General features: G+C 36.8%; 1 protein-coding gene across 10 annotated transcripts in view; it reads left to right on the forward strand.

Moving 5' to 3' along the window:
- The first annotated feature begins 343 nt into the window (after positions 1-343).
- The window catches only part of WDR11 (WD repeat domain 11), a 44741-nt gene continuing 22216 nt past the window's right edge, over positions 344-22868 (forward strand). Inside the window, exons 1-13 of one of the 10 annotated variants that reach the window (XM_074831429.1) lie at positions 1926-2037; positions 4054-4184; positions 6423-6576; positions 8127-8197; positions 8723-8838; positions 10062-10235; positions 11368-11554; positions 13466-13631; positions 14316-14430; positions 15381-15576; positions 17544-17647; positions 18698-18877; positions 20710-20794. In XM_074831429.1, coding sequence (XP_074687530.1) covers positions 10064-10235; positions 11368-11554; positions 13466-13631; positions 14316-14430; positions 15381-15576; positions 17544-17647; positions 18698-18877; positions 20710-20794 — 1205 coding nt within the window. In that variant the 5' untranslated portion in view covers positions 1926-2037; positions 4054-4184; positions 6423-6576; ... (1 more) ...; positions 8723-8838; positions 10062-10063. Of the gene's footprint in view, positions 517-573; positions 1160-1925; positions 2038-4053; positions 4185-6422; positions 6577-8126; positions 8198-8722; positions 8839-10061; positions 10236-11367; positions 11555-13465; positions 13632-14315; positions 14431-15380; positions 15577-17543; positions 17648-18697; positions 18878-20709; positions 20795-22868 lie in introns of those variants that run through there. The other 9 variants (XM_074831430.1, XM_074831431.1, XM_074831425.1 and 6 more) reach the window with 9 other exon arrangements.

The raw sequence follows: 22868 nt of genomic DNA on the forward strand, positions 1-22868 counted from the left end.
CCCCAGCGGCCCGTTCTTCTTCCCGGCCCTGTGACTTCAAGCCAGCGAGGCAGAACCCGCGTCCCGGGTGGCTGTTCCGGGGTTGTCCGGAGGCACCGTGGGGCGGGCTGGAAACCAGACACCCCCGGGTCGGTGCCTGAGGTGGCGGGAACTGAGCGGCTGCCGCTCTCAGGGGCCCGGCCCAGGGCGGAGCGGGGCAGGGCAGGGCCGCGGCCTAGCGCGAGCCCTCCGAGCCGCGCCGGGCGTGGCCGCTCCCGGAACTGCCGTTCCTGAGCCGCGGGGCCCCGGCGGACCCCGGCGGGACGGACCGGAGGCACCGCCGAGGCGGCGCTTCCTGGTCGGCGGCGCTGGGCAGGGCCGCGGCGCGCTCGGTCCACCGGGTGCCCGGGCTGGGGCCGCCCCGCCGGGCCCGGCGCCCCCCAGCCTCGCCATGCAGCGCTTCACCGTGAACATCAAGCTGCCGGCGCGGACCCTGACGGGCGCCCTCAGCGCGCCGAACAGGGGGGCGGCGGACTGGTGAGGGGCCGCGGGCGGGCAGGGACGGTCTGCGGGGCTCGGGGAGGCGACAGGGGCGGCTGAGGTGCCCCGGGCCTCTCCCCGCGGCGTTCCCCGGGGGAGCCCGCCTCAGCCGCGGGTTGGGCTTCGCTCTCCGCTGCCTGCCCCGGTTCTGCCTCCCGCCTCTGTCCGCCAAGCAGGGCGGCCCCGCGCTTTAAGCGGGAGGTTTATAGAGTCAGCCCGGCCAGGTGCCGAGGTTCTACCAGCGCCGGGAGCTGCCGGGCGTGCGGTAAAGCGGTGGCAGCGGTCCCTGCGGAGAGCCGGCTGTGCCCCCCTGCCAGGGAATCCCGCCGTGGTCACTGTAAATACTTGGGTCCTTTTTTTGTGCCTGGACCTGGGTGTGCTGTGCTGCTGTGTGCAAGGCAAGCCCTCTGCTGCCAGGCGCTGCGCAAGCTGCCGGAATCCGCGTCCTCTCCTCGCTGGAGAGGCCGGCGGAGCGCGGGCAGGGAGCTGCTGGGGAGCTGCTGCTGTCCAGCTCTCGAGCAAGAACAAAGCCATGGCCACAGATGAGCTTGGGCCAGTCCCTTCTGGCAGTGACATTTGCTGCTGCGGGCAGAGCTCTTGTTGGTGCAACGAACTGTGGAGATCTGAGCAGCTTCCTCAGGTTTCTATTTCTATTATTTTTGAGACTTGATGTACAAAGCCGGTGCATATATTGGTTTTTGTATTCATTGCACTGAACAACGAGTTCACCCAGCTGTGGTGTAAAGCACTACCCTAATACTGCTGAATCTTAGGGAAAGAGAACTTTAAAAAGTCGTTTTTTAAAACTGTGGCCTGGAGGTTTGTCAGCTTGCAAAGCAGTGAACACTGAACGACTCTCAAGTTCTTAGTTTGAAACTTTGTTTTTCTCCTTTGACTGTTCCCACTTGCTTGGTGCTCACCATAGCTTTATAATTGTAATTGGTGGCTGCATTACCCTCTCCTGAAGTCAAGACAGGCCTCAGCAGATTTTCACTATTACTGTAACTGTTGTTTACATGCTCCTTTTTATCTTTAAAAAAAAAAAAAAAGATGCAATTAATTATATAATTGCAAATATATTGCTTGTCTGTGTGCTTATATATAAAATTTGGGAATGCATTTCATTCATTCCTATATGATGTCTTAAATTTACAGAAGAGACTTTTTATAGATGGACACAAAGAGATGCTTTGTGATGGCTTAGAGTTCCACCAGCAGATCGTTCAGCAGACAGTGCAGCAATGGCATTTTATATTGCTTTTGAGTTTTATGTTATTAAATAGTTTTTACTGTTTGAAGTTTGTGTCTAGTAGCATGCATTCCACTTACAAAACAAAAGCCTCATTCTTGATGTGAAGTGCTTTTTGTTCTTTTTGCCTGTTTGATAATCACACATGCTTTTCTAGGGGCTGGCAAGGTTTGATTGCATATGGATGTCATTCTCTTGTGCTGATAGTTGATGCCAATACTGCTCAGACTTTACAGGTTTTGGAAAGACACAAAGCTAGTGTTGTCAAGGTGAGATGTACATGTTTTAAGATATATTACTTGAGTCTGGGGTATATATTATTTTTCTAAATCACTGTAAATACTTGACATTGCACTTGATTTTCACATAAAATCGGTTGTAAAATACCCATATTTTACATGATCTCTTTTAGAGCTGAATGAAACCATGCATGCTGAAATTTGAGCTGAGGTTGATGGTATACTTTTATAGAAGGTATAGAATATATAGAAAAACTTGGTAGTGTTATAGAACATAGACAGAAATCTTTCTAAGAAAGCTCTTAACATGACAGATTTTCAGATTAACATTACAAAATATCAAATAAATCTCTTTGTTGATGCCCTTGCTGATCTTTCCTGTTGTGGGGGTAACCAGTGCACCACTGGACTAGAAAGTTACTTTTAAGTTTTTACTTCTGTTCTTACCTATGGAAAAGGAACAATAGCAGACAAAACTGAACATTTATTTTAGCAATAAAAAATGGCTAAAATTTAAGCTTAAGTGTAGGGTACCTGTACTTTCCTTTGAAGGTACTTGACTTGAAGTTGCAGAACGTTTGACTTTGGGTCAAGTGTGGAACAGGATGTATCTCTTTGATACATCATTTCTTTGACTGTGGAGGATGACAGATTCTGTCAGAGCTTAGAGAAATGTCTGGCTGGCAGATGCAGTGTTTGATAGTCTTTAGCCCAAATGCTATATTAGAAGACAGTCAGTAATTTATGAAGAAAAATAGATTTCTAGATAGGGGGATTTTGATGTTTTTTGTAGTAAAAGTTTGTGCCTTTTGGAAATTGGATGCTATTTTTTCCCATGTGTAATTTTCTTTAAATAGACTATCTTAATGTAGATACACTAATTCTATATCAGATATGGCCACTCTGGTATTTTAAAATTAAACACAATTATTTTGTCTTTGGGTTTGATAATTTACTGACTTCTGAGCCATCATGTTCTGATAATGTCTTTCTGCACAGTAAAGAGCTTCAATTTTTTGGTGAGTGGTTTTGAAATTTCAGTATATTCAGTAGTTACACAGATGGTGGTGTTTATGTATCCTTATATAGTATAATGTATTACTGTGCCACAGAGTCCCATTAAGTGTGGGTTTTTTCTAATAATAAATAAACTGTTCAAATCCTGGGTGAAAATACAGGGTAGGGCAAAACTGATAGAGATCCAAACAAGATCTTGGCCAAGAGCCATATAGATAATGACATTGTAGCTTTTAAATATGGTTGTAAGGTTTAGGAATTAGTTTTGCTTCATTAGAGGGAATTTTGAAATTGACTGGCAGAAAAGAAGATAGAAAGTTTAGGTTTCAAAATAGATACTTTATGTCATTTTTTGAGACTTGTGTGCTGTGATATGTTTAAAAATAATTCTAAAACGTCACAAAGGACCAAAAACTGATTTCTTCCAGCCTGTTGGTATGCTTGCCCAAATGTTTCACTGAATTTTGAGGATTGTCAAGGTTGCCCAAACACTGCTGTCGTTTACAGTTTGTGCCACTGATATGAATAAAGTCTCCAGTGACAAGTGTGAGGCAACTTACCTGACTCTAAGTAAGGAGAGGTTATTTCTCAGTTATCTCAGACCAAAGGTATATACACAACAGCAACCATGGAGTAAGCAGCACTCTGAATCGATACCTTTTCTTTCCTTTTGGCAACTTGTTTGGGTTAAGCATACCCTTAGCCTCAGTTGTCTTCAGGCTACCCTTTAAAACAAACAAATCAATTCCAATGTCTATAATTGTGTAAATAATAGAAAATGTAAGTGGTATGGAGGTAGTAGCTATAATGATGACTCTGCTTTAAAATTTTAACTTAGCTTAGATAATAAGTTGTAGCAAAATTAGGTTTTGGTCCACGTAGTGATAACATTTTAATGTACTTCAGTTATGTTCACTAGCTTTAAGAAATAATGTTATTTCAATAGGAAACCAAATGCTGAAGTCCAAATAGTTTTTGTATAATTTATAAGATAATTTTCCAAACCACTATCTGGTGCTTTATTAACAGAAATACACTGTAAGAAAATGACTAATTTATGAGGAGGAAGAACGAAGAGAAATTCTGTTCTGCTTTAAGAAGTAGACATCATATGAGAAATTATGAGGCCATGATCATTGCAGATACCTTTATGTGCATTTGTAAGAAATTTTCTTCAATTCCTAACTGACGTCTTTTTTTGTTTGTAAATGCTAAGAGCATAAATAAGCTGGAGGGGATCTGTAAGAAGTCTGCTGTGTATGTCTGACTTAAACTATGTAGTAGAGGTTCACATCAGCGAACTCAGTCTACAGGGGATCTTCTTCCCCAAAACCCATGCTTCAGCTTTGAAAAATTTCAAAACACACCACTATCTGCAATAAAAAAAGCATAGAGAAGAGCGATTGTTTCATAATCCTTCTGCAGTCTGTTTAACTATTTTTCTTTAAGTACTTCCTGGCCTTTGGCTGTTGTAGTTGTGTCTGGAATAGGTAATGGTTTCAGTGAAAATGGATTTGTGTTAATTGTCCCTATGTCCATATGGTGTTTGTGGGATACTGATGACTTTGTACAGAGTGAATTATATCTGATTTTTTTTTTTTTTTGTGCCTTTACAAAGAGTAGTTGAGAGAGTACTTTTACAAAAGAGAATGTAATTACAGTAACAATTTTTTGATTGAGGATTGAAATTTCATTTGTGTCTGTTCTGATGTGTTAATAAACAGTGATAATAAGATTCTTTAAATCAGGTAAAATAGATTGTGAAAATTGTAAAAAACTTCACCTCTGGTTCCTGTTTCTGACCAGTACTGCTGTATTTTGAAGTCAGGGTAGGGAGGCAGTGACCAGTACAGTAAGAAAATAATTTCTTTTAGTAGAGGGATCAGGTCATGTGTGGGGACTTTGTTGGAGCTGTGCATCTACAATGAGAAAAGAGGGTTTATGGTGTTAGAGAGCCACGGGAGCTCTGGTTGAGACTGATCCTGTTAAAGGTCTCCTTTTTGTTGCTTATAACTTGGTGATGGCTTCTCCCTTGGGAAATGATGCTTTCCAGACTTGGAATTTGCTTTAAAGTAATACATACTTAACTGAGGAAGAAACAACTTTGCAGGTTTTGATAATTACTTTTTTTAATAGCTACATGCAGGTATCCTCATGGGTAATTTTTTTTTTGAACAGCAGGGAACCAGGAATTGCAGTACTGAAATCTTCAGGTAGAGAAGAATCTCTCAAGAATTCTTTGTTATTCTGGTAGAAACACAGTTTGGGTTTATAGCTAGAGCTCTGAAGATTGCTTGCTGTGCATGTGTAATTTTTGTTTAATTTATTCAGCTAGGCTTTGGAGATGTATCCTGGTCACACCTCTGAGAGGGGTAGCACAAAGGTGCCTACAGTCCTCTGAATGCTGTTATAAATGTAATTCACGTTGCAAAGTTAGTGGTGCCTAATGATAACTCTATTTCTGTATTTTTTTAATGTCTTACTTGCAATATCTGCAAAAAGTGTGGTGTTTGGTGTCAGCCCTCACAGCTAGAGTGTAATTTTTGTAGTAGGTAAGTTCCCATTAGCTTAGCATTAAGGTTTCTTTATTCTGTTAGTATCTTCAGTCTGTCTTAGGGGCAGAAGTTTACCTTTAAAGCAGATAGCAAAACAAGTCCATATTGAATAGATAAGGAAGGAGTCAGTGTTATCTCTTTATAATCTCCAGAGACTTGTAGACAGAATGTTTCGTATTTCAAGACACACAGTTTTAATAAGTATTGCCAACTTGCAAGCCCGTGCAGCTTGAAATCCCAAACCAGAAAGCGGTATGTGGAAATCAGTGGTGGCACCATGCTGAAAGGGATGAAAAAGATAGCAAATGTCAGCAATAGCTTGACATGAGACCACATATAGATGAAAGATGAACCTTCTTTCCTCCCTAATACCACAATATACTTACATTTGACAGATTAGGAAAATGAAATGTTTTAGGATGTATGTAAAAGTTGGATGGTAAATTTTCAACTTTCATTTGTTCGGAAATCAGTGGTTATAGGATTGTGGATGCCCACAGAACCTTAAACATTGCCATTTAATTTCTTCTAAATATTTTAGTAAAAATTTTATATACATAGCATATATCTATAGATTGTTGTAGTTACCTTCATGGACAAGGATTGTTGATTTATGTAATTTGAAAACATCAACCAAGCAGTCATGCAGCACAGTTGCAATATACCTTAAATTTGCACAATTGATGGTAGCTTAAGGGTATTCCTCTTACACAGATGCTATTACTGTTAACACTTACTATGCTTTTTTGTTGAGTTAATTATTCTTTGTTTATCCGTCTGAAAAATATGAAGTATGGTATCTTATGTTTGCTTCCTTTGACCAATTTTCATCTGTATCTTCAGGTTAAATGGGCTAAAGAAAATTACCATCACAATATTGGCTCTCCATATTCTTTACGTTTAGCTTCTGCTGATGTTACTGGAAAAATAATTGTATGGGATGTGGCAACAGGAACAGCTCGTTGTGAAATACAAGAACATGCAAAACCAATTCAAGGTAATGGTAGTGCCTGATGTTTGTATGGAAGTTGCTTTATGGGGGTTTATTACAAATCCATCACCTAGGTTTTGCAAACTATATTCAGTTCTGCCACTGAATTTTACTGTTGGGATTACTAGCTTTCTCTGTATTTGCTCATTTTCTGTGTAAATGTAAGACTTGCTGTCTCCCAGAGAGATACTGTGAGATTTAATTCATTATGGTAATATTTTCCAATATCTGACAAAAAGTTACAATCTATTTTTATTAATGTGATTGATTGAAATAATAATATTTATAGTGCCAAGTACATCTTCCTGCTTTTGAATTGATGATGTAGTGCAGTTTGTGTTGCACCTGAATGTTAATGCTATCTGTAGTGGTGTAATACTTCAATAGTATTACATTGCTGTAAGTCAGGAGTTTTGATTATGGATATATACTTTGACAATGACTAAGTTCATGATATAGCTACTTCTGGTCAAATATGCTAGCATGATAACGTATATGTGCAATATAACTAGAGAGAGAAGGTTTTTTTGAGCATCTATGCATTTGATTCTGTAGGAGCAGAGAGGCTTTTCTATGCATAGCAATATTAAAATGTGAGAAGTGACTAAATTTTAGTGTAGAAGAGAGTTGTAAATAAGGTTTTGCATGGAGTTGGAGTTAGTATTACAAAGTCTTGAAACTGAGCATGACACTTTTGAATTAGTTTCTAGTGTAATTAGGTAGACATAAATAGCAAGGATTAACACAGTCAAGAGAAAAGGGAAATTTTGGGATGGTATAAATAACTGATTTTAGCTTTCATTTGAGAAAATAGTTTAGTGGCAGAATTTGCTGCTTTTGATTCTGTTCTATGGGTGGTAGCCTAGTGCAGCTGGGAAGTTCTGAAAAATACCCAAAAAAACTACTCAAACACTTCTGGGCAGCTGGATATTTGAAGATTCTTTATCCTGCTATCAGAAAAAAATTCTTGATCTCATTCAGGGATTTCACAAGTCTCTGGGGGAAATGAAAAACAAAAGTAAAAGCTGACCAACCAAACAAAACTCCACCAAAAAACCCAAACAAACAAACAAAAAAGCCTGGAGAAAGGAGCTAAGCATTTATGATGTTGTAAGCTATAGAAGATTTATGTTTGCTTGTGCTAGAGGCAGAAATGTCTAGAAGCCTGGCATAGAGGTAAGTGCTATCTTAATTGGTCTGATGGCAGATAGAGAATGGAAAATATAGCCACTGGCCAGGTATAACACAATTAAGAGAATATATTGGAAAGGAATAATTAAGTGTCTTTTTCCTTGCTTCTTTTTGTGCTCATTTATTAGTAAGGCATCATCCATCAAACGCTCCCTTTCATTAGTTAGCATCTTGTACTTCATCAATGAAAAAGTTAAGGTAGTGGTTAGAGCTCAGAAAAGGGCATCAAAAAATCTAGACTTCATTCCTTGTTGCATCACACACAATGTCATTTTTACTGTTGCTTTAATGGGTGCAGTCTGTAGTTGATAGTAATACTCTCCTACTATTGTAAAACTTTTTTTGGTTCTGATTACTTGTGGTAGGCACTTTTCTGTCAGTTGGAACTACTCCTAACAGAGCTGACCAGCTGGGTAGAGCACTGGAATGAACCTGGGTAGGTTTGTGGCTGTGCTTCTGTGGCTGGTCTGCTTCCAGTACCTGAGCTGATGCTGCCAGTGGGCTGCTTCCAGCACCCGGCTGGCTCTTTCAGAATTAGCTGGGGGGCATAACTCTGCAAGTATAGCAGCAGTGACATGCTCTGCTCCATGTTCTGGATTTCTGCTTATTGCTACCACTGCCCGCGCTAGCAAATATATCCAATTATTTCTGAAGTAATATTTAGAACACTTCCCCCACCCCACCCCCTCCGCCCCCTCAAGAAACTACCATAATGAATTTCTAAGAACAATTTATAGTTTATTCAGACTATTCTAAAAATTCGTGATAATGCTTATGTTATACCTGGTTTTAATTTGAATTCTATCATATGAAAGCCCACTTATGAAATCAGGTTGGTTTTTGTTGTTGTTCTGTTTTTATAAATCCTGTGAAAGTAGATGCAATATTGTAAATCTGAAAATTTATTCTCTTGACTGCAGTTAATTTTATTAGTTTTATTTCTTTTTGTGTGTGTGTTTAGAAGTTGTTTTATTTACTCTTGACACCAGTTCACTGAATGTTTGGTGGAGTTTTGACCATGCCATTTGAAGTTTTCTCCAGGTTTTCGGAACCAGTGAAGGCTTTCCAATCTGCTGGGTGAGGAAAAAAGTTAATAAGCAACAGAATAAAAATTCTGTTCTGTCAGTCCCTGATTTGATTCAGCAATAACCTCTAACAAAAGCAGTTTCTTTTCCTTTCCATCTGTTTCTGAGGCCTCTGGCTTTTTACAAGCCTGTAGAAAGTGGTGCAAATACAGAGATGGAGCACCAGAGTGGTCTGCTGGTTCTCTGTGTGTTATCTGCAAGAGCTTTGTAGGGTAACAGCTGGAGCCTCACTGTTTCAATGAGCGGAAAAGTGGTGTCTCAGTGTAAGGCACTCTTCTTTATTTGATCCAAACCTTGCATTCAGCTGAGAAGGAGTTAACCTTTTGTTAACTTACAGTGTAACTGATTGGAACACACCGGGCTGGATTATTTTTTTTTCTCTGAAACCTAGTGAGAAGCACTTACCAGCTTTGAAAAAACTGAATTGATAAAACAGAAGAACAGTTGAGGAAGGAAGCTTTGTTGACATCTTAAATTAACATGCTGTAGAGAAGCTGTAACTTGGTGAGGTGATGCAGTGAGTGGTAGGATCTGGACTGGGGGGAGTTCATCCATTGCCTGCCTGACCCATTCTGTTATCTAAAACACTGCCCTGTGGAGCATGTAGGAAGCTCTAATACAGCTCCTTTCAAGTAACTGAGGTGTCTCTATGTTCTTATTGACAGAAAACATAGTCTTTAATGTGTATTTATCTTGAATGTTTAAATGATGCCCAGCTGTGATGATTTGCAACCATACCTTTTCAGACTGACCCTAGCATTTAAGCACTGTACTTGTATTCTTGATTGTGTGTTACAGTCAGTTTCATTTTACTCTTGAACTTAAGGCGCTCTGTTTTAAAAGTGTTTGAAGTGGAGGAGACATTTGTTTCCAGGTCCAATACTGATACCATCTCAAAAATTTGGGATGGTGTTTTGGTTCACGGTGTCATCCCAAATATTAATTTGGATGGTATATGGTTCTTTTCATTTTGACTCTACAGTGGTTGTGTGTGTGTGCGTAGACATGTGTAACTCAGTGCTGCTTGTTAAAAACATAAATTCAGGCTATAAAAGGGACTTATTTTTTAGAATTGTGAAACAGAAGCATCTTGTTACTAACAAGTCACTATTTATTTCTTTAAAGACGAGCTATTATAGAAGAAGAATAGTTTTAAAATAAAACAAACTTTTTTTGAAAATTAATTTCACTGTTGTTCCTTCTTTCTTTTGACAGACATGCAGTGGTTGTGGAATCAAGACGCTTCTAGAGATTTACTGCTTGCAGTTCATCCACCTAACTATATTGTACTGTGGAATGCAGACACGGGCACCAAGCTTTGGAAGAAAAGTTATGCTGAAAATATTCTGTCTTTTTCATTTGACCCCTTTGATCCCTCACACTTAGCTTGTAAGTTGATATGTATAGAATAGTGTGACCTGAATATGTGTGACCAGGAAAAATGTTAAACTAAAATGTTAGCTTAGGGATTAAAAGTAATGCATTGTAGAGAATAATGTTATAAATGCCAAGAAGAAGTCTCAAAACAAAGACAATAGAGTCTTTGGCTAATGTGGAATCTTCTAAAATAAGATGCCATGATGTGAGGGGAGAGAAAAAGTAGGCATGAGAAGTTAGACATCTGAAAAGAAACGTTTGAGACTGTGCAAAAGAAGGTGTAAAACGTGTAGATAGGGAGCTGGAGGAAGCTAAGTATAGAGAGCCTTGTTAAACTGACATAAAAGGCTATAAAAGGATGGATGCAGAGGGAGAATCCAGTGAGATGAGTAGACCAAGAATAAATGTTATTTTGAGCAGGATTTTTTTTTTAAAGGAATACAGTGTGAGTATCAGTTTCAAAAGCAATTCAGACATCAAGGAGGATGTAATGCAGATTTATTCACATTTTAGCAGAAAGAAGCTAAGAGAAATAAGAGAGTCACCATTTTATTCTTTAATTTAGCTTCATCGCTCCTGATCTGTAATGAGACAGTGCAGTTTCCAGGCTTTGTAGTTGTATTTTTTTTTTTGGTCTGCCAAACCATTCAACCTTCTATAAACATGTAGTAAAATCTTAGCTACGTCTTTACAGCTTAGCTGATTCTTTGTGCTGCAACATAAATAATGTGAGTTAATGATTCTTTGAGTCATGTGCTACATGAGAACAGAAACTGGTGATACAGCCAATGTGGGCAACCCTGCCTTCTATTTGCATTGTGAAGCTTAAAGAAAAATAGTTGGTGAGAGAGAATAACTGTTCTGAAGAACCAAGAGGTTTCTGCCAGTAATCTCCACAGTACTTTTTTAGTATAAACTTAATTTTGAAAATTTTGAGTTTTGTGGATATTAATTAATTGTAATGGACCATCTGCTGCAATTTCAGTGGGAGGTGCTGGTTGTCTATAATTAAGAGTTTTCTGTCTAATACAGTATTATTAAAGTTATTAGCATTTCTCCCCACCAAAATTTCATTAAAATGGAATGCCGCAATCACATTGCAGATTTTATTTTGCTATAATAAAAATTGTTTTTCTTGGTACAGTGCTCACCAGTGAAGGAATAGTGTTCATCTCCGACTTCTCTCCTTCCAAAGCTCCTGCCAGCTCAGGGAAGAAGGTTTACATCTCTAGTCCCCATTCCAGCCCTTCTCACAACAAGCTGGCTGCTGCTACAGGGGCCAAAAAGGCCCTTGATAAAGTAAAAATCTTAATCAGTAATGAAAAACCAAGGTAGGTTGCACATATTTCTTCTCAGATAATGTTTTATATACCTATATATTTTATAAATATAATTAGGTTCAAGCCTATAACATCATTAGATTAAAAAAAGAAAATTGATTGGGGTGGACAGATAGATGGATATCTCATGTGAGGACATTACTTAAGAATATAACATAGACAGTCATTCATCCAGTTCTGTTCATAAAAACAGCCATATCTTCCCAGCATGTTTTATATAAGTTAATGACATAATGTTCTCCCTTCATGAGCAGATTTTCATGCAGGTGTAAATTCAGAAACATCTTTCTTGGGGAAAAAAAGATGAAAATGGACTAATGCATTTCATTTAAATTATTTAATGAGAAGGGATATAATAAGAATAATATTGTATAAGTACTGATACCTGAGAAGAGTTCTAATTCTGATGTTATACATGATACTGCAGTAGGAGGTGTTTTCTAAGTTAACAGTGTATAAATAAAATTAAAATTTAAACATACTTATTTGTGTATTTTCTGACCTTTTAAAACTAAAGTGGTTGCATTTTGAGATTTTTTTTTTGTTAGAAATTCTCTAGGCCACTTTCTTGTGTGGTGTAATTTTTTTTTTCTATTTTTTATTGGAGTAATAAAAGTATTTCTCAGACTTCTAGTGAATGTGAGAACAAACCAATCAGACTGTATTATCAGTTAGCAGTCGACACCAAAATTTAGTGCAGGTATGAAATTTATAGTCTGTTTTAATGTGTTTAAATTACAAACTGGGGAGAAGACTTAATACCTCCTCTGGTAATCATTTAAGAAATTGCGATTTTTATATGAAGTTAATGGGCATGATCTTGTAATTTTGTGTTCTGTAATGCCTGATTTGTGCTACATTGGACAGAACACCCGATTTGCAAATACTGAGTACGTATGCTGCTGCAGCCTTACCTATGCTCTGTAGTAACAGTAAATCAACAAAGATACTATTTTTTTGCATCCTCCTGATGGCATTTTAAGTTGCTCTTTTCTATATCCTTTCCCATCCAGAACACCTGAAAAGACTAGAATTGGAAAAAGGGAAGAAAAAGTTGTAGCAGCAATGATTTATGTGGTTTTATATGAATTTAGGGAAACTTTGAGGAAAGAGGAGCAGGACATTGTCAGGAAAGTGATTGCAGACAAAAGGGGACTCGTACTCCTGAAGCAGGGAATGAGATGCAAGAAGTGGGTAAGGGAGATTTAGTGTGTGGTAGAATGAGGAGATTAAAAACAAACACAACCTCTCAGAAGGGGTTATACATTAAATGAGTTCAGAGGCTTTCAAAACTGAGCACAGTATGAGGATGATTTTCTTCAATGCTGACTTAAGTACTGTTCATTGGATTGCATGTACCTAATGAACCTCTTTACCTTGCAGCCAATCTTCTGTTAACATTCCACAAAATGGTGAAGTTTTCTGCTCTTTGCTACTTTCTCTGAGTTTTGAAGACTGGTATTCTTGATAGGCTAGTTCAGTTCATTTCAAAATAAAGTAATATGCATAATAATATAAAAATTCAAGTAAGCAGTATGTTTAAGGGTAATTTCCCGTGAATAGCAGTAAATATCATGGCAGCTAGCACTGTTTATAATTGAATTGCTTTGTATTTGAGATGTGGAGGAATTACACTCGTTCCATTTGAATCACAGACTATTTTGAATTTTGCTCTATAATCTTATTTAGACAAAAGTCAACAGAGAGTCTGTGTCTTTTGAAGGTCAGTGATGCTTTGCACTGCTGTAGCAATTAAATGGAAATCTGCTGTTGCCTAGTGATCCACATAGGGAATACCTGAAAAAAATGCAGCTTCAGGAGAATTTATACTGTTAAATTTATTTTGGAGTCGAAGTATTTGTTGACACAACTTGATTAAATTTTATATCCGATGTTTTACAGTGCTGAATCTGTAACACTCAACGACTGTCTTCAGTTGTCATATTTGCCTTCAAAAAGAAACTACATGCTGTTATTGTACCCCAGAGAGATTTTGATTCTTGACTTGGAAGTGAATCAGACAGTGGGTGTGATTGCAATTGAAAGAACAGGTGTGCCTTTCCTACAGGTAATGAAAATTTAATTGATTTCTATCATTGTCATAGTTTATTAAGATCATATGTAAGTTCGTGACCCATTGATTAGTTCTAGAGGATGAAAAGAAGTTAGCTCATCAGGGGGGAAAATGTCCTCTGAACCAAGCATTGTTTAATTTAGTCTTCTGAAGTCTTCAGCAAAACCACTTCATTTTGTGGTGTTACAAAACTTATCAGTGTGGAAATAGTGCTGTGGAAAAAGGACATTGCATTCTCTGGTGGTTAAGCTGCTTATACACAAGTTAATACTAGTTCTGTGAGCATCTGCCTTTGCTTAATTAGACAGCTAAGTCTAGCCTGAGGTCTTATTGAAGCATCTTCATTCTCTTGGATTCATGAATTTTGATACCAAAAAAGAATTTTTTTTTTTTAAAGTGACAGCTAAAAAGAATATATATGAGTATATTGATGTTTTAAAAAAACCCCAAACCCAAACCAGAAAACAATTTGAACAAAACCTTTCAATTAATTTCTCTAATTAATTGACTTCCTTATTCACAAATACTGTAACTGAAGAAATTCATTGAACTGTTGCATTAGTGGCAATGTTTTTAGTGACTTACTTATACATCAGGAATTGTATGTTCATTTGCAAGTGTACTTTGCAAAGGATAAAATTTTGATAACGCAGTATAACGTAGTATCTCTTTACCTAGGTAATTCCTTGTTTTCAGCGTGATGGGTTATTTTGCCTACATGAAAATGGTTGTATAACTTTAAGGGTTCGCAGATCTAACTGCAGTATAACTGGAACACCAAATGAAGAGCCAGGTAAGTTTTGTGTCAAAAATGTGCAGAAATGAACTTTGAGGCATTTTAATTAATATCTTAACGCCAATATTAACCATCACACCTCGTACAGGATGGTGAATTACAGACCTTCTAGTGGTTTATCTCTTATACATTAAATTCATGCTGCATTTTCCCAAAATTGTTTTTGACTTCTCTGATATTTAGTGCAATATAAGATATATTAATACCCTGAAAATCCTTTTATCACTAAATAATATTTAATTATGAAGTGGCTTTAGAGTCACTTATACAAGAATGTTTGGATAAAAGATGATTAGTATGTTCTTTTTATCTTTAAGAAAAAACAGTTTTCAGGAAAGCACAAGGTTATGGAAGTCATTTGGTCAATTGGAAGAACTGATTTTAGAACTAAGACATGGGCTTAAATTTAGATTAAGTTCTAAATTATTAAACCTTTGTCTCTTTTACAAAATGTTACTAAGAATGGCCTGTTAAATATCATGAAGGAGACCGGAATAAAGAAGGGAAATAGTTCTGTAAATGTAAAGAAGTGATTTTTTTGGTTAGAGTTTGGTTGGTTGGTTGGTTTTGGTAGTTTGGTAATTTCTAGTGAGCTACATTACTTGCTTCCAGGTTCACCAGTAAACCAAATGAGTTTTGGATTGTGGAGGGCAGATGCACTTTCTGCCCAGATACGAAACTGTTATTTTTTTTAGATTTTGCAAGATTCGTGTGGAATAAGATATTTTAAAGACAAAGTTACATTTTGGAGAACTTTTCAGAGCTGTGTTGTGTACAGCAAGATCAATACTATACAGTTTTTGATTGTTTTTCCTAATTGTGGCACAGGAAGCATGTGGACTTCAACCAAAGAGCTCAGTCATGCTGCAAATTTACCTTTGTTGATTGATTACATCATATGTTTTCCACTCTAATTGTTTGTCCTCTGTGGGACATTGATGTTACAGATCCAGACCCAGTTCAGGAGCTGATTTATGATTTAAGAAGTCAGTGTGATGCAATCAGGGTAACAAAAACAGTTCGACCCTTCAGTATGGTGTGTTGCCCAGTGAATGAGAATTCTGCAGCTCTCATAGTCAGTGATGGGAGGGTAATGATCTGGGAATTAAAATCAAGTATTTCTGGCAGAAATGTGCGTAACAGGTAATGGGATTTATTTTTCTTATCAAAGCTTCCATCTGTACCTTTACAAGTGGCGTGTAATATTTAATTATATTCCAAAAGCAACAGTGATGTCCTCATGTGTATGGTAGTGTGATGTGCTATACGTGTGTATGAATGAAAGGGAGAGGAACAAAATATATCATTCAAATAGATTAGTTCCTTTGCTTTGGGGAAGTGAAGGAACTGTATTTACTCTTCTTTCTTTAAAACATAAATCCATACTAAGTGGTTGGAATAAGGAAACAAAAGATAGAATGAATATTCACGTTATTTTGGGGGAACGTTTTCTTCTCATTTGGCTTTCTTCAGACTATGTAATTTTCCTCAGGAATGGATCCCTCATCATGTCATGTGAAAGGACTTCAAAATAAGTCCGGAGGGCACTACATTTTTAGTAGGGGAAAGGTTTTCTGCTATATTTATTTGAATTTGACACAGAAGCAATACGAGGCTGCACAGCCAGGTGGCTGGAATACGGTGGTATAAATGGTATTTTTATATACAAAGCCTGTAGAGTTTTAGATTTTGAGCAGTCTCTAAAAATACTATATGAAGTAGTATAGTTCTTTGATCATTCAGTGTATTAAGGCCATTCTGCTGCAATAAACCTTTAAAGTACTATTGAATAAAATAAATAACTTACTGCCATAAAAGAAATACAGACTTCTTAGTACACTTTTAAATGTCAGTAGTACCAGATTTTCAACATAGATCCTTTTTGTCGCTCATCAGTGATTTAATGTTTTTATTCTTGGTGTTCTCAAAAATACTGTTAGATGGATTCTTTGTGATGCATATCCAAGAGAGCTGTTTCGGATCCATATGTCGCTGGGTTTTACTTCTTGTATTCTTAGACTCATTTCTAAAACGTTGATCTCTGTCATGATTATATAACCAGGGAAAATGTAATAATAAGAAGAAGCACTGAGCCTAGAGGATTCTGGATATGGTTGGATTGTACTGAAAAGTAAAGCATATTTCTAGTTGGCAGTCTTCAGTGGGTTTTGAAGGAGTCTTCCTCCATTAGCTCTTGATCCTGCTGGATTTGATGGTCTTAATTAAAATTTGAACTCAAAGTCTGTTGTAGTGAGATTTTGAAGAAAACGGCTTTGTACGGGCCTTAAACTGCATTTTTACATATAGCTAGGTGCAGTCAGTAGTCTTTGCTTATCTTGCCCAGCAAGATATGATTGCAAGGCTGCAAGGGCTCTTTGAGTCCCTTTTAGATGGAGATTGAGCTGGAACCCTGTCACAGTTGTTGGGAAAAAAAAAATAACACAAAAACCTGATGCATAGATATCTCACAAGATTGTAAACATTGTTATACTGTATACAAGTTATACTGTATACTGTATACAATATATATACTATATATATATAAAATATATACTATATACTGTATACTGTATACAAGTTATACTGTAAGTTTCTACTGTAGTTTTGTATATGCAGAGGGAATCGTGTTTCGTATGTTTAGGTGAAAGGCATTGCTTCAGTTACGGGTTTTGTCATCTGGAAGCTATATAAGAGCTTTATATAGGTTAACAAAAACCGCTCCCCAAGTTTGGGAATCTGTTCTTAAATGTCAAAATATTTATGATTGTTGCTGTATTCATTAACACAGCTCTACATGTTAATACACAATATATTTAAAAGCCAACATTCAGTGCTTACTTCAGAACAAGGGATACATCTGTCTTTTTCTGTTGCTTAGAAATGCCTCTGTAAGGAAGATGAAAGTGATTTTGAATTTTGTACATTTGTGTATGCATTATCTCCTGGTAGAGTTGTTTGTGGAAGTTGATGGTGATAATAATCTTCTCAAAAACATTCTGCAAGTAATAAGTGGTAGGAATACTGAAAGATCAATCTGGGGAAAAAATCAAAGACCTAAGTCAACAGGCGATCCAGTATGTGTTAGGAACTTGTTTTCATTTCCTTTACAGCAGCTCAAGTGCATCACCTTTATATTCCCCAGTCTCATTCTGTGGGATTCCCGTAGGAGCATTCCAAAATAAACTTCCAGACCTCTCATTAGACAACATGATTGGTAAGAAATTTTCACTACTATTGCTACTCATTTCTAGGATTTTTGAATCATTGTACATATTAGCTTACTTAAGAACTACATATGTTAGAATTACTTTATGTGCAACCTAAATAGTAATTCTGAAAGAAAAGAATTCCTGTTTGCTAAAGAAATTATCGAATTAATCTTCTTGAGGATCTTTGTGTTGCAGACCAATGTCAAAGTTCATTTCCCCTGAGGAAAAAAAAGTAATTTAAAATGGAATTTGGGCAAAATCCCTTCATTTTTTGAAAGTAATCTTAAGCGGATGAAGACAATTTACTGATGCATCCCATCTTTGTGAAATCTAGAAACCAGTCAGCACTTCAGTACTGAGAAATGTTCTTTTAAAGCTAATTTTAAATTTTAAAACTAATTTTTATTGGAAAAGTGACTAGTGCTGCTCAGAGATACAAAGGTGCAGATTTGGAATTGCTTTTGTTAAAAGTTGTCTGTATTAGCTGGTGCAGGCAGCTTACCACTGTAGGAGGTTCTTTTGCACTTTATCTCATATATTAAAAGATGGCATTTAGGACATGAGTTTTATCTGCATTTCCTGTAGTCATTGACATCATAGCTATTGTTATTTTGTACCTTACATCACTCGGACTGGTACAACTGACTTCAGAAGGTATACAGCAGTGGAGTCACATCTTCTTTGTGCCCATCTTTATTGTATCTGAGCAAATTCACTGTATTTCCAGTGGTGAATTGCACTCAGTTTTTACTGTTTGGAGTTATACCTCCATAAGTCTTTGAACTGGTTTAATAATTTTAAAATATTTGTAACTAACTTTAAAAAAAACAAAAGGAGAAAAAAAAAGTAAAAGCTACCCTTGAATTCTGGCAGAAGACTGAAAAGGTTGCACTTACTTTTTTTTCCTTTTTTTTTTTGCTTAGAAAGTTAGTATTGGAGAAATTAGTAGAAGTGCAATCTTCCAAAAAGTTTCATTATACAAACTCCTCTATCTGATAACTTTCCATAACATCTCTGATTTCAATTTAATACTAACAAGAGCTTTAATTTTTAAGCAGGGCAAGGCACAATTGCTGGAGAAGAACAGTTAAAGAGTTCTTTTCTTCAAGAAGTGCACCTCAAATTTCTGCTGACTGGACTTCTTTCAGGACTTCCTTTGCCTCCATTTGCTATCCGCATGTGCCCACCTCTTACAACAAAAAACATTAAACAGTATGAGCCAATTCTTGCTGTTGGTAAGTGCCTTGAATAGGTTATTCCTTGCTCTGAAAATAATATATTCTATGTTAAATACAAATATAGTTACTAATACAGGAAAAAAAAAAAAGAAATCGGTCTTTTGATCCTGTGTAGCTAATCACAGATAGTGACCCTTGTATTAGTTTGCATCTGTGATAGTCTTCGGATTCTTTTTTTTCCTGCCTTGGGTTTAAGTAATGTTACCTGAAAAATTGCAGTATATTAGCAAGTTTGTATTTATCCTTTTATTTACTATGATATTGGTCTGTTGATACACTCAGCCTTTTACATGCTGCTCTCGCTTCGTTCTAAACGTCAATAAACGGGCTTCTGCAGCAATGCATTCTTAGAATAAGTAAATGAACTTAACAGAGACTATTTTTGTTCTGATGTAAGTGCCTAAAAGTATACTTAAAGCAAGTTTATTTTTCCTGAATGAACCTAGTCTTATTACAAATGTAGTTAAACTCATCTAGATATTAGAATAGTTGCCAGTGAGCACCCGATTTATTAACTCTGAGTTCTCCCTATTTAAATCTGATTTTTCTGGCATGCTCTTTCAGACCACATCAGGGATTTCACAGTGTATCCATACAGGCTGCTGTCTTTCTCTGCAGTCAGCGGACTGGAACAGTAGACACAGAGATGCTGTAATTTAAAGATTATAGTAGGCTGTAAAATCAGACCTCTGGATCTGAGTTGTTCAAACGTGCTCTCGATATATCTGAGATATCAGTTGATTCTGGGCTGCCCAGTTCACACTGTGCCTGTTGCAAGTCAAACTTGGGAGATTCTTGTTATTCTTAAGGTCTGCCTGTGCTATAGAGTCTTCTAGGGTTTTTGGGCAAGGTGACGGGTATTGCAGAGGTGAATGTTACACAGGAGCTTACAAAGAGGATCTCGCTCCAGTAATGAAAATACCATAATAATGTGTATGTGTACATGTGCAGTTCTCGAAATACTTCTATTATTACTGAGCTAAAAGTGCCATCAGTATTTGTGCTCTAAAAGGTAGGCAAGCTACCTTTACATGATGTCATGCTACTAAAGTGTAACTTTTGATTTTATATAAGCTGTAGCCATTAAAACAGGTGAAATGTAAAGATTAGGAAACCAATAGGTAGGTATAAAGTGCATTTACAGCAAGGTCTGCATCATTCTAGACTTAAGGTACCTTGAATGGCTCTTCAGGTATCCATTGTTCTATTTAATGAGGTTGATATGAGTATAAAGAAAAAAAGAGAATAACAAGTAAGTCTTCCCAGTGTTTAATAGAAAATTTTAACTTCCAGTGTTTGGTAATGTTTTTGATCTAATTGAAGCTAATAGCTACTAAGTTATTGATTTGTAATTTGAAAGAGATCATTATTTCAGGGATGAGAAAGCAGAATTGCTTTAATGATTCGGTGAAACCTACTCATGATTCTCCCCTGGGATTATTGGTGGATAACAGTTAATACCCTTCCTTGAGACATTTACTCATCTTGTGTAATCAAAACAAAAATAAACATTCCTTTCTCCTGCAACTGGGTATGTTGTGAAAATGCAGGAAGAATGAACAGATTTTCTACAGGCTCTACAGATTCAGGTTCAGGAAAATGTCTTGATCCAAATGGATATCACTGACTGCAGAGAACCTTGAAGGATTTAATATTTGTGATTTAAGTACTAGAAATCAAAATTCTAAAATTATAAAATATAATAGCTACAGGTATTAAAAAAAAAAGAGAGAGGGGAAATGGCTGTAAATCTTGCGTTTTCAATAAAGTATTGAAGAAGAGAATAAAATGGGTCTTTTTTTTTTTTTTTTTTAAATCACTTTTTATAGGTACAAGTAATGGGTCTGTCCTGGTGTTTCATCTTACAAGTGGACTCTTACATAAAGAATTAAGCATCCATTCCTGTGAAGTCAAGTAAGATTTTAATTTTAATTCCTACTATAATCCTTCTGAGAGACAAATACTAAAACATCTAACGTCTTGCTTCACTGTTAATGATGCTCAAGAAAATTGCCTCTTGAGTAGTCTACCCTAACAGCATCTTAGCTGTGTATAAGAAGTAACACACTGTCAAAATCAGAGTGAAAATTACATTGAACTAAATATTTGAATTGTACCTATGCCTGCTGATCTAGGATGCATATCGACTACTTCCAGTTTTTTTAGTGCATTGTAGTACAAAGAAGTCTCTTTAGGACAAGAAACTTTATTATAGTGGCTTATTTATATAACTGTTGTGACTCACAGATTGTGTCCTTTGAAATAATTATGTTTTGTAGGCCAAGGTTTATTTACTTTGACCTCTTGGGGCTGAAATTGCTGTTGAAACAGTTCTAGTTCTAACTGAAGTAAAAATAATTTTATCATTAAAGATTTTAAAGACCAAATACTCAGTATTTATCCATCCTAAGAAGAAACAGAGTAAGCTTTAAAGCTGTTGTACTGCGTATTTGTGTGTACATAGTGACATAAATTTTTGGCTAACTAATGGCAAAATATTCAAGATGGTGCTTGCTGGATACGTTAAAAAAATTTAAGATGGGGAGACAGGAGGCAATATGCTTTTGAAAAAATATTTCTTTCTTTTATTTAGGCTTCACATGTTATTGGAAGTATTCTTAGTTTGGGCTTTTCACTTTGTAAACGTTCTGCAACTTTTGAAAAACTTGATTGTCTTTCTAGCAACTGTCCTCAAACAAATGGTATTTTAAAAACAAAATTAAAATTATTGTGAATTTTATTTAGCAATAAGCTGTTATCTGGGTAAGTCTTTTAAATATTTGTTTTAATTTCTTCAATCCCAGTCTTAATGATCTGAGTGACTTTCTACATAATTTTTACGACTTCAGTGGAATGCTTTAAGCAGTGTAGAATAAGGCACAGGGATTATTTTTATTTAATTAATATTCATGGAGTGCAACAGTCTTTCTTTCAGTGGGAATTCTTACTTTACCTCTAAAATGCAGATAGATTGCATAATGCCTCTATTTTAGTTTTATCTGAAAATACACCTTCAGGGTATGCCGTTATTTTAGTACATAATTGAGAATACCCTGAAATTGTAACTCAAGACCAGCAGAGTTTTCAGTGCTCTGTAGTTTAAGAGGGTGTACTAAAATAATGACCACTGAGTTGTCTAGATGCTAGCAATTGCATTTTTTGGAAGTTTAAAGTGTTCTTTTGTAGAAGGTACATATGTAGTCACATGCTGATTTCTGCTGGATTTTTTTAAACTTTGCAATTCTGTATTGTGATTAGGAGGAGGGAGAATTGTCTTTCTGTCCTCCATTTAAGATCATACTCATGAGCAACCTTGAATATTCATTTTATCAGTGATTATTACTTAGCTATTTCACTATTTGTTTAGATAGAACTATGTGAGTAAATACTTTTCCTTTGAGTTTAATTTAGTTTTTATAAGGGAACTGAGGCAAGAAGCAGCAGAAGTGCTTCAGAGAACACAAAGAGGAAAAGTCAACCAGGCCACTGCTAGGAGCATAAGTGAGGGGAAAAAAACAGAAGGGGACTATAGCATCTATGCTGGCTGAAAGAAGCAGGGAGCAGGAGGTCAGTCTTTCTTCCTTCAGGATAGAGAGAAATGCAAATAATTATTATGGCTAAGAGGAATTAGAAGAACCATGAAATAACTAAGTCTGATACCTGTTCTGGCCTCTAAGTAGACCAATCTCAGCTATTGTAAGATAGGAGATGATAATAATCTTCAGTACAGAGGAAGAATGTATTTGAGACATGTAAATAAAATGCCTGCAATGTAGCTTTAGTTCAGGGAAAGTGGTGCAATGCCTTTCACTGCTACTTTTGCGTATTCTGATAGATAGATAACTATGACTTGAGCGCTGCTTCTCATTCATTTTTGCTGAAGCTCAGCAAGTTCAAGATTGCAACAGCTTTAATTTTTAAAATTTAAATCTCACTGACTGTAACAAAGTTTATGGCCTGCAGGCAAAACTTGAAAATTACTGCTTTA

Source organism: Strix aluco, chromosome 7 (genome assembly GCF_031877795.1).
Source record: "Strix aluco isolate bStrAlu1 chromosome 7, bStrAlu1.hap1, whole genome shotgun sequence".
NCBI lineage: Eukaryota > Metazoa > Chordata > Aves > Strigiformes > Strigidae > Strix > Strix aluco.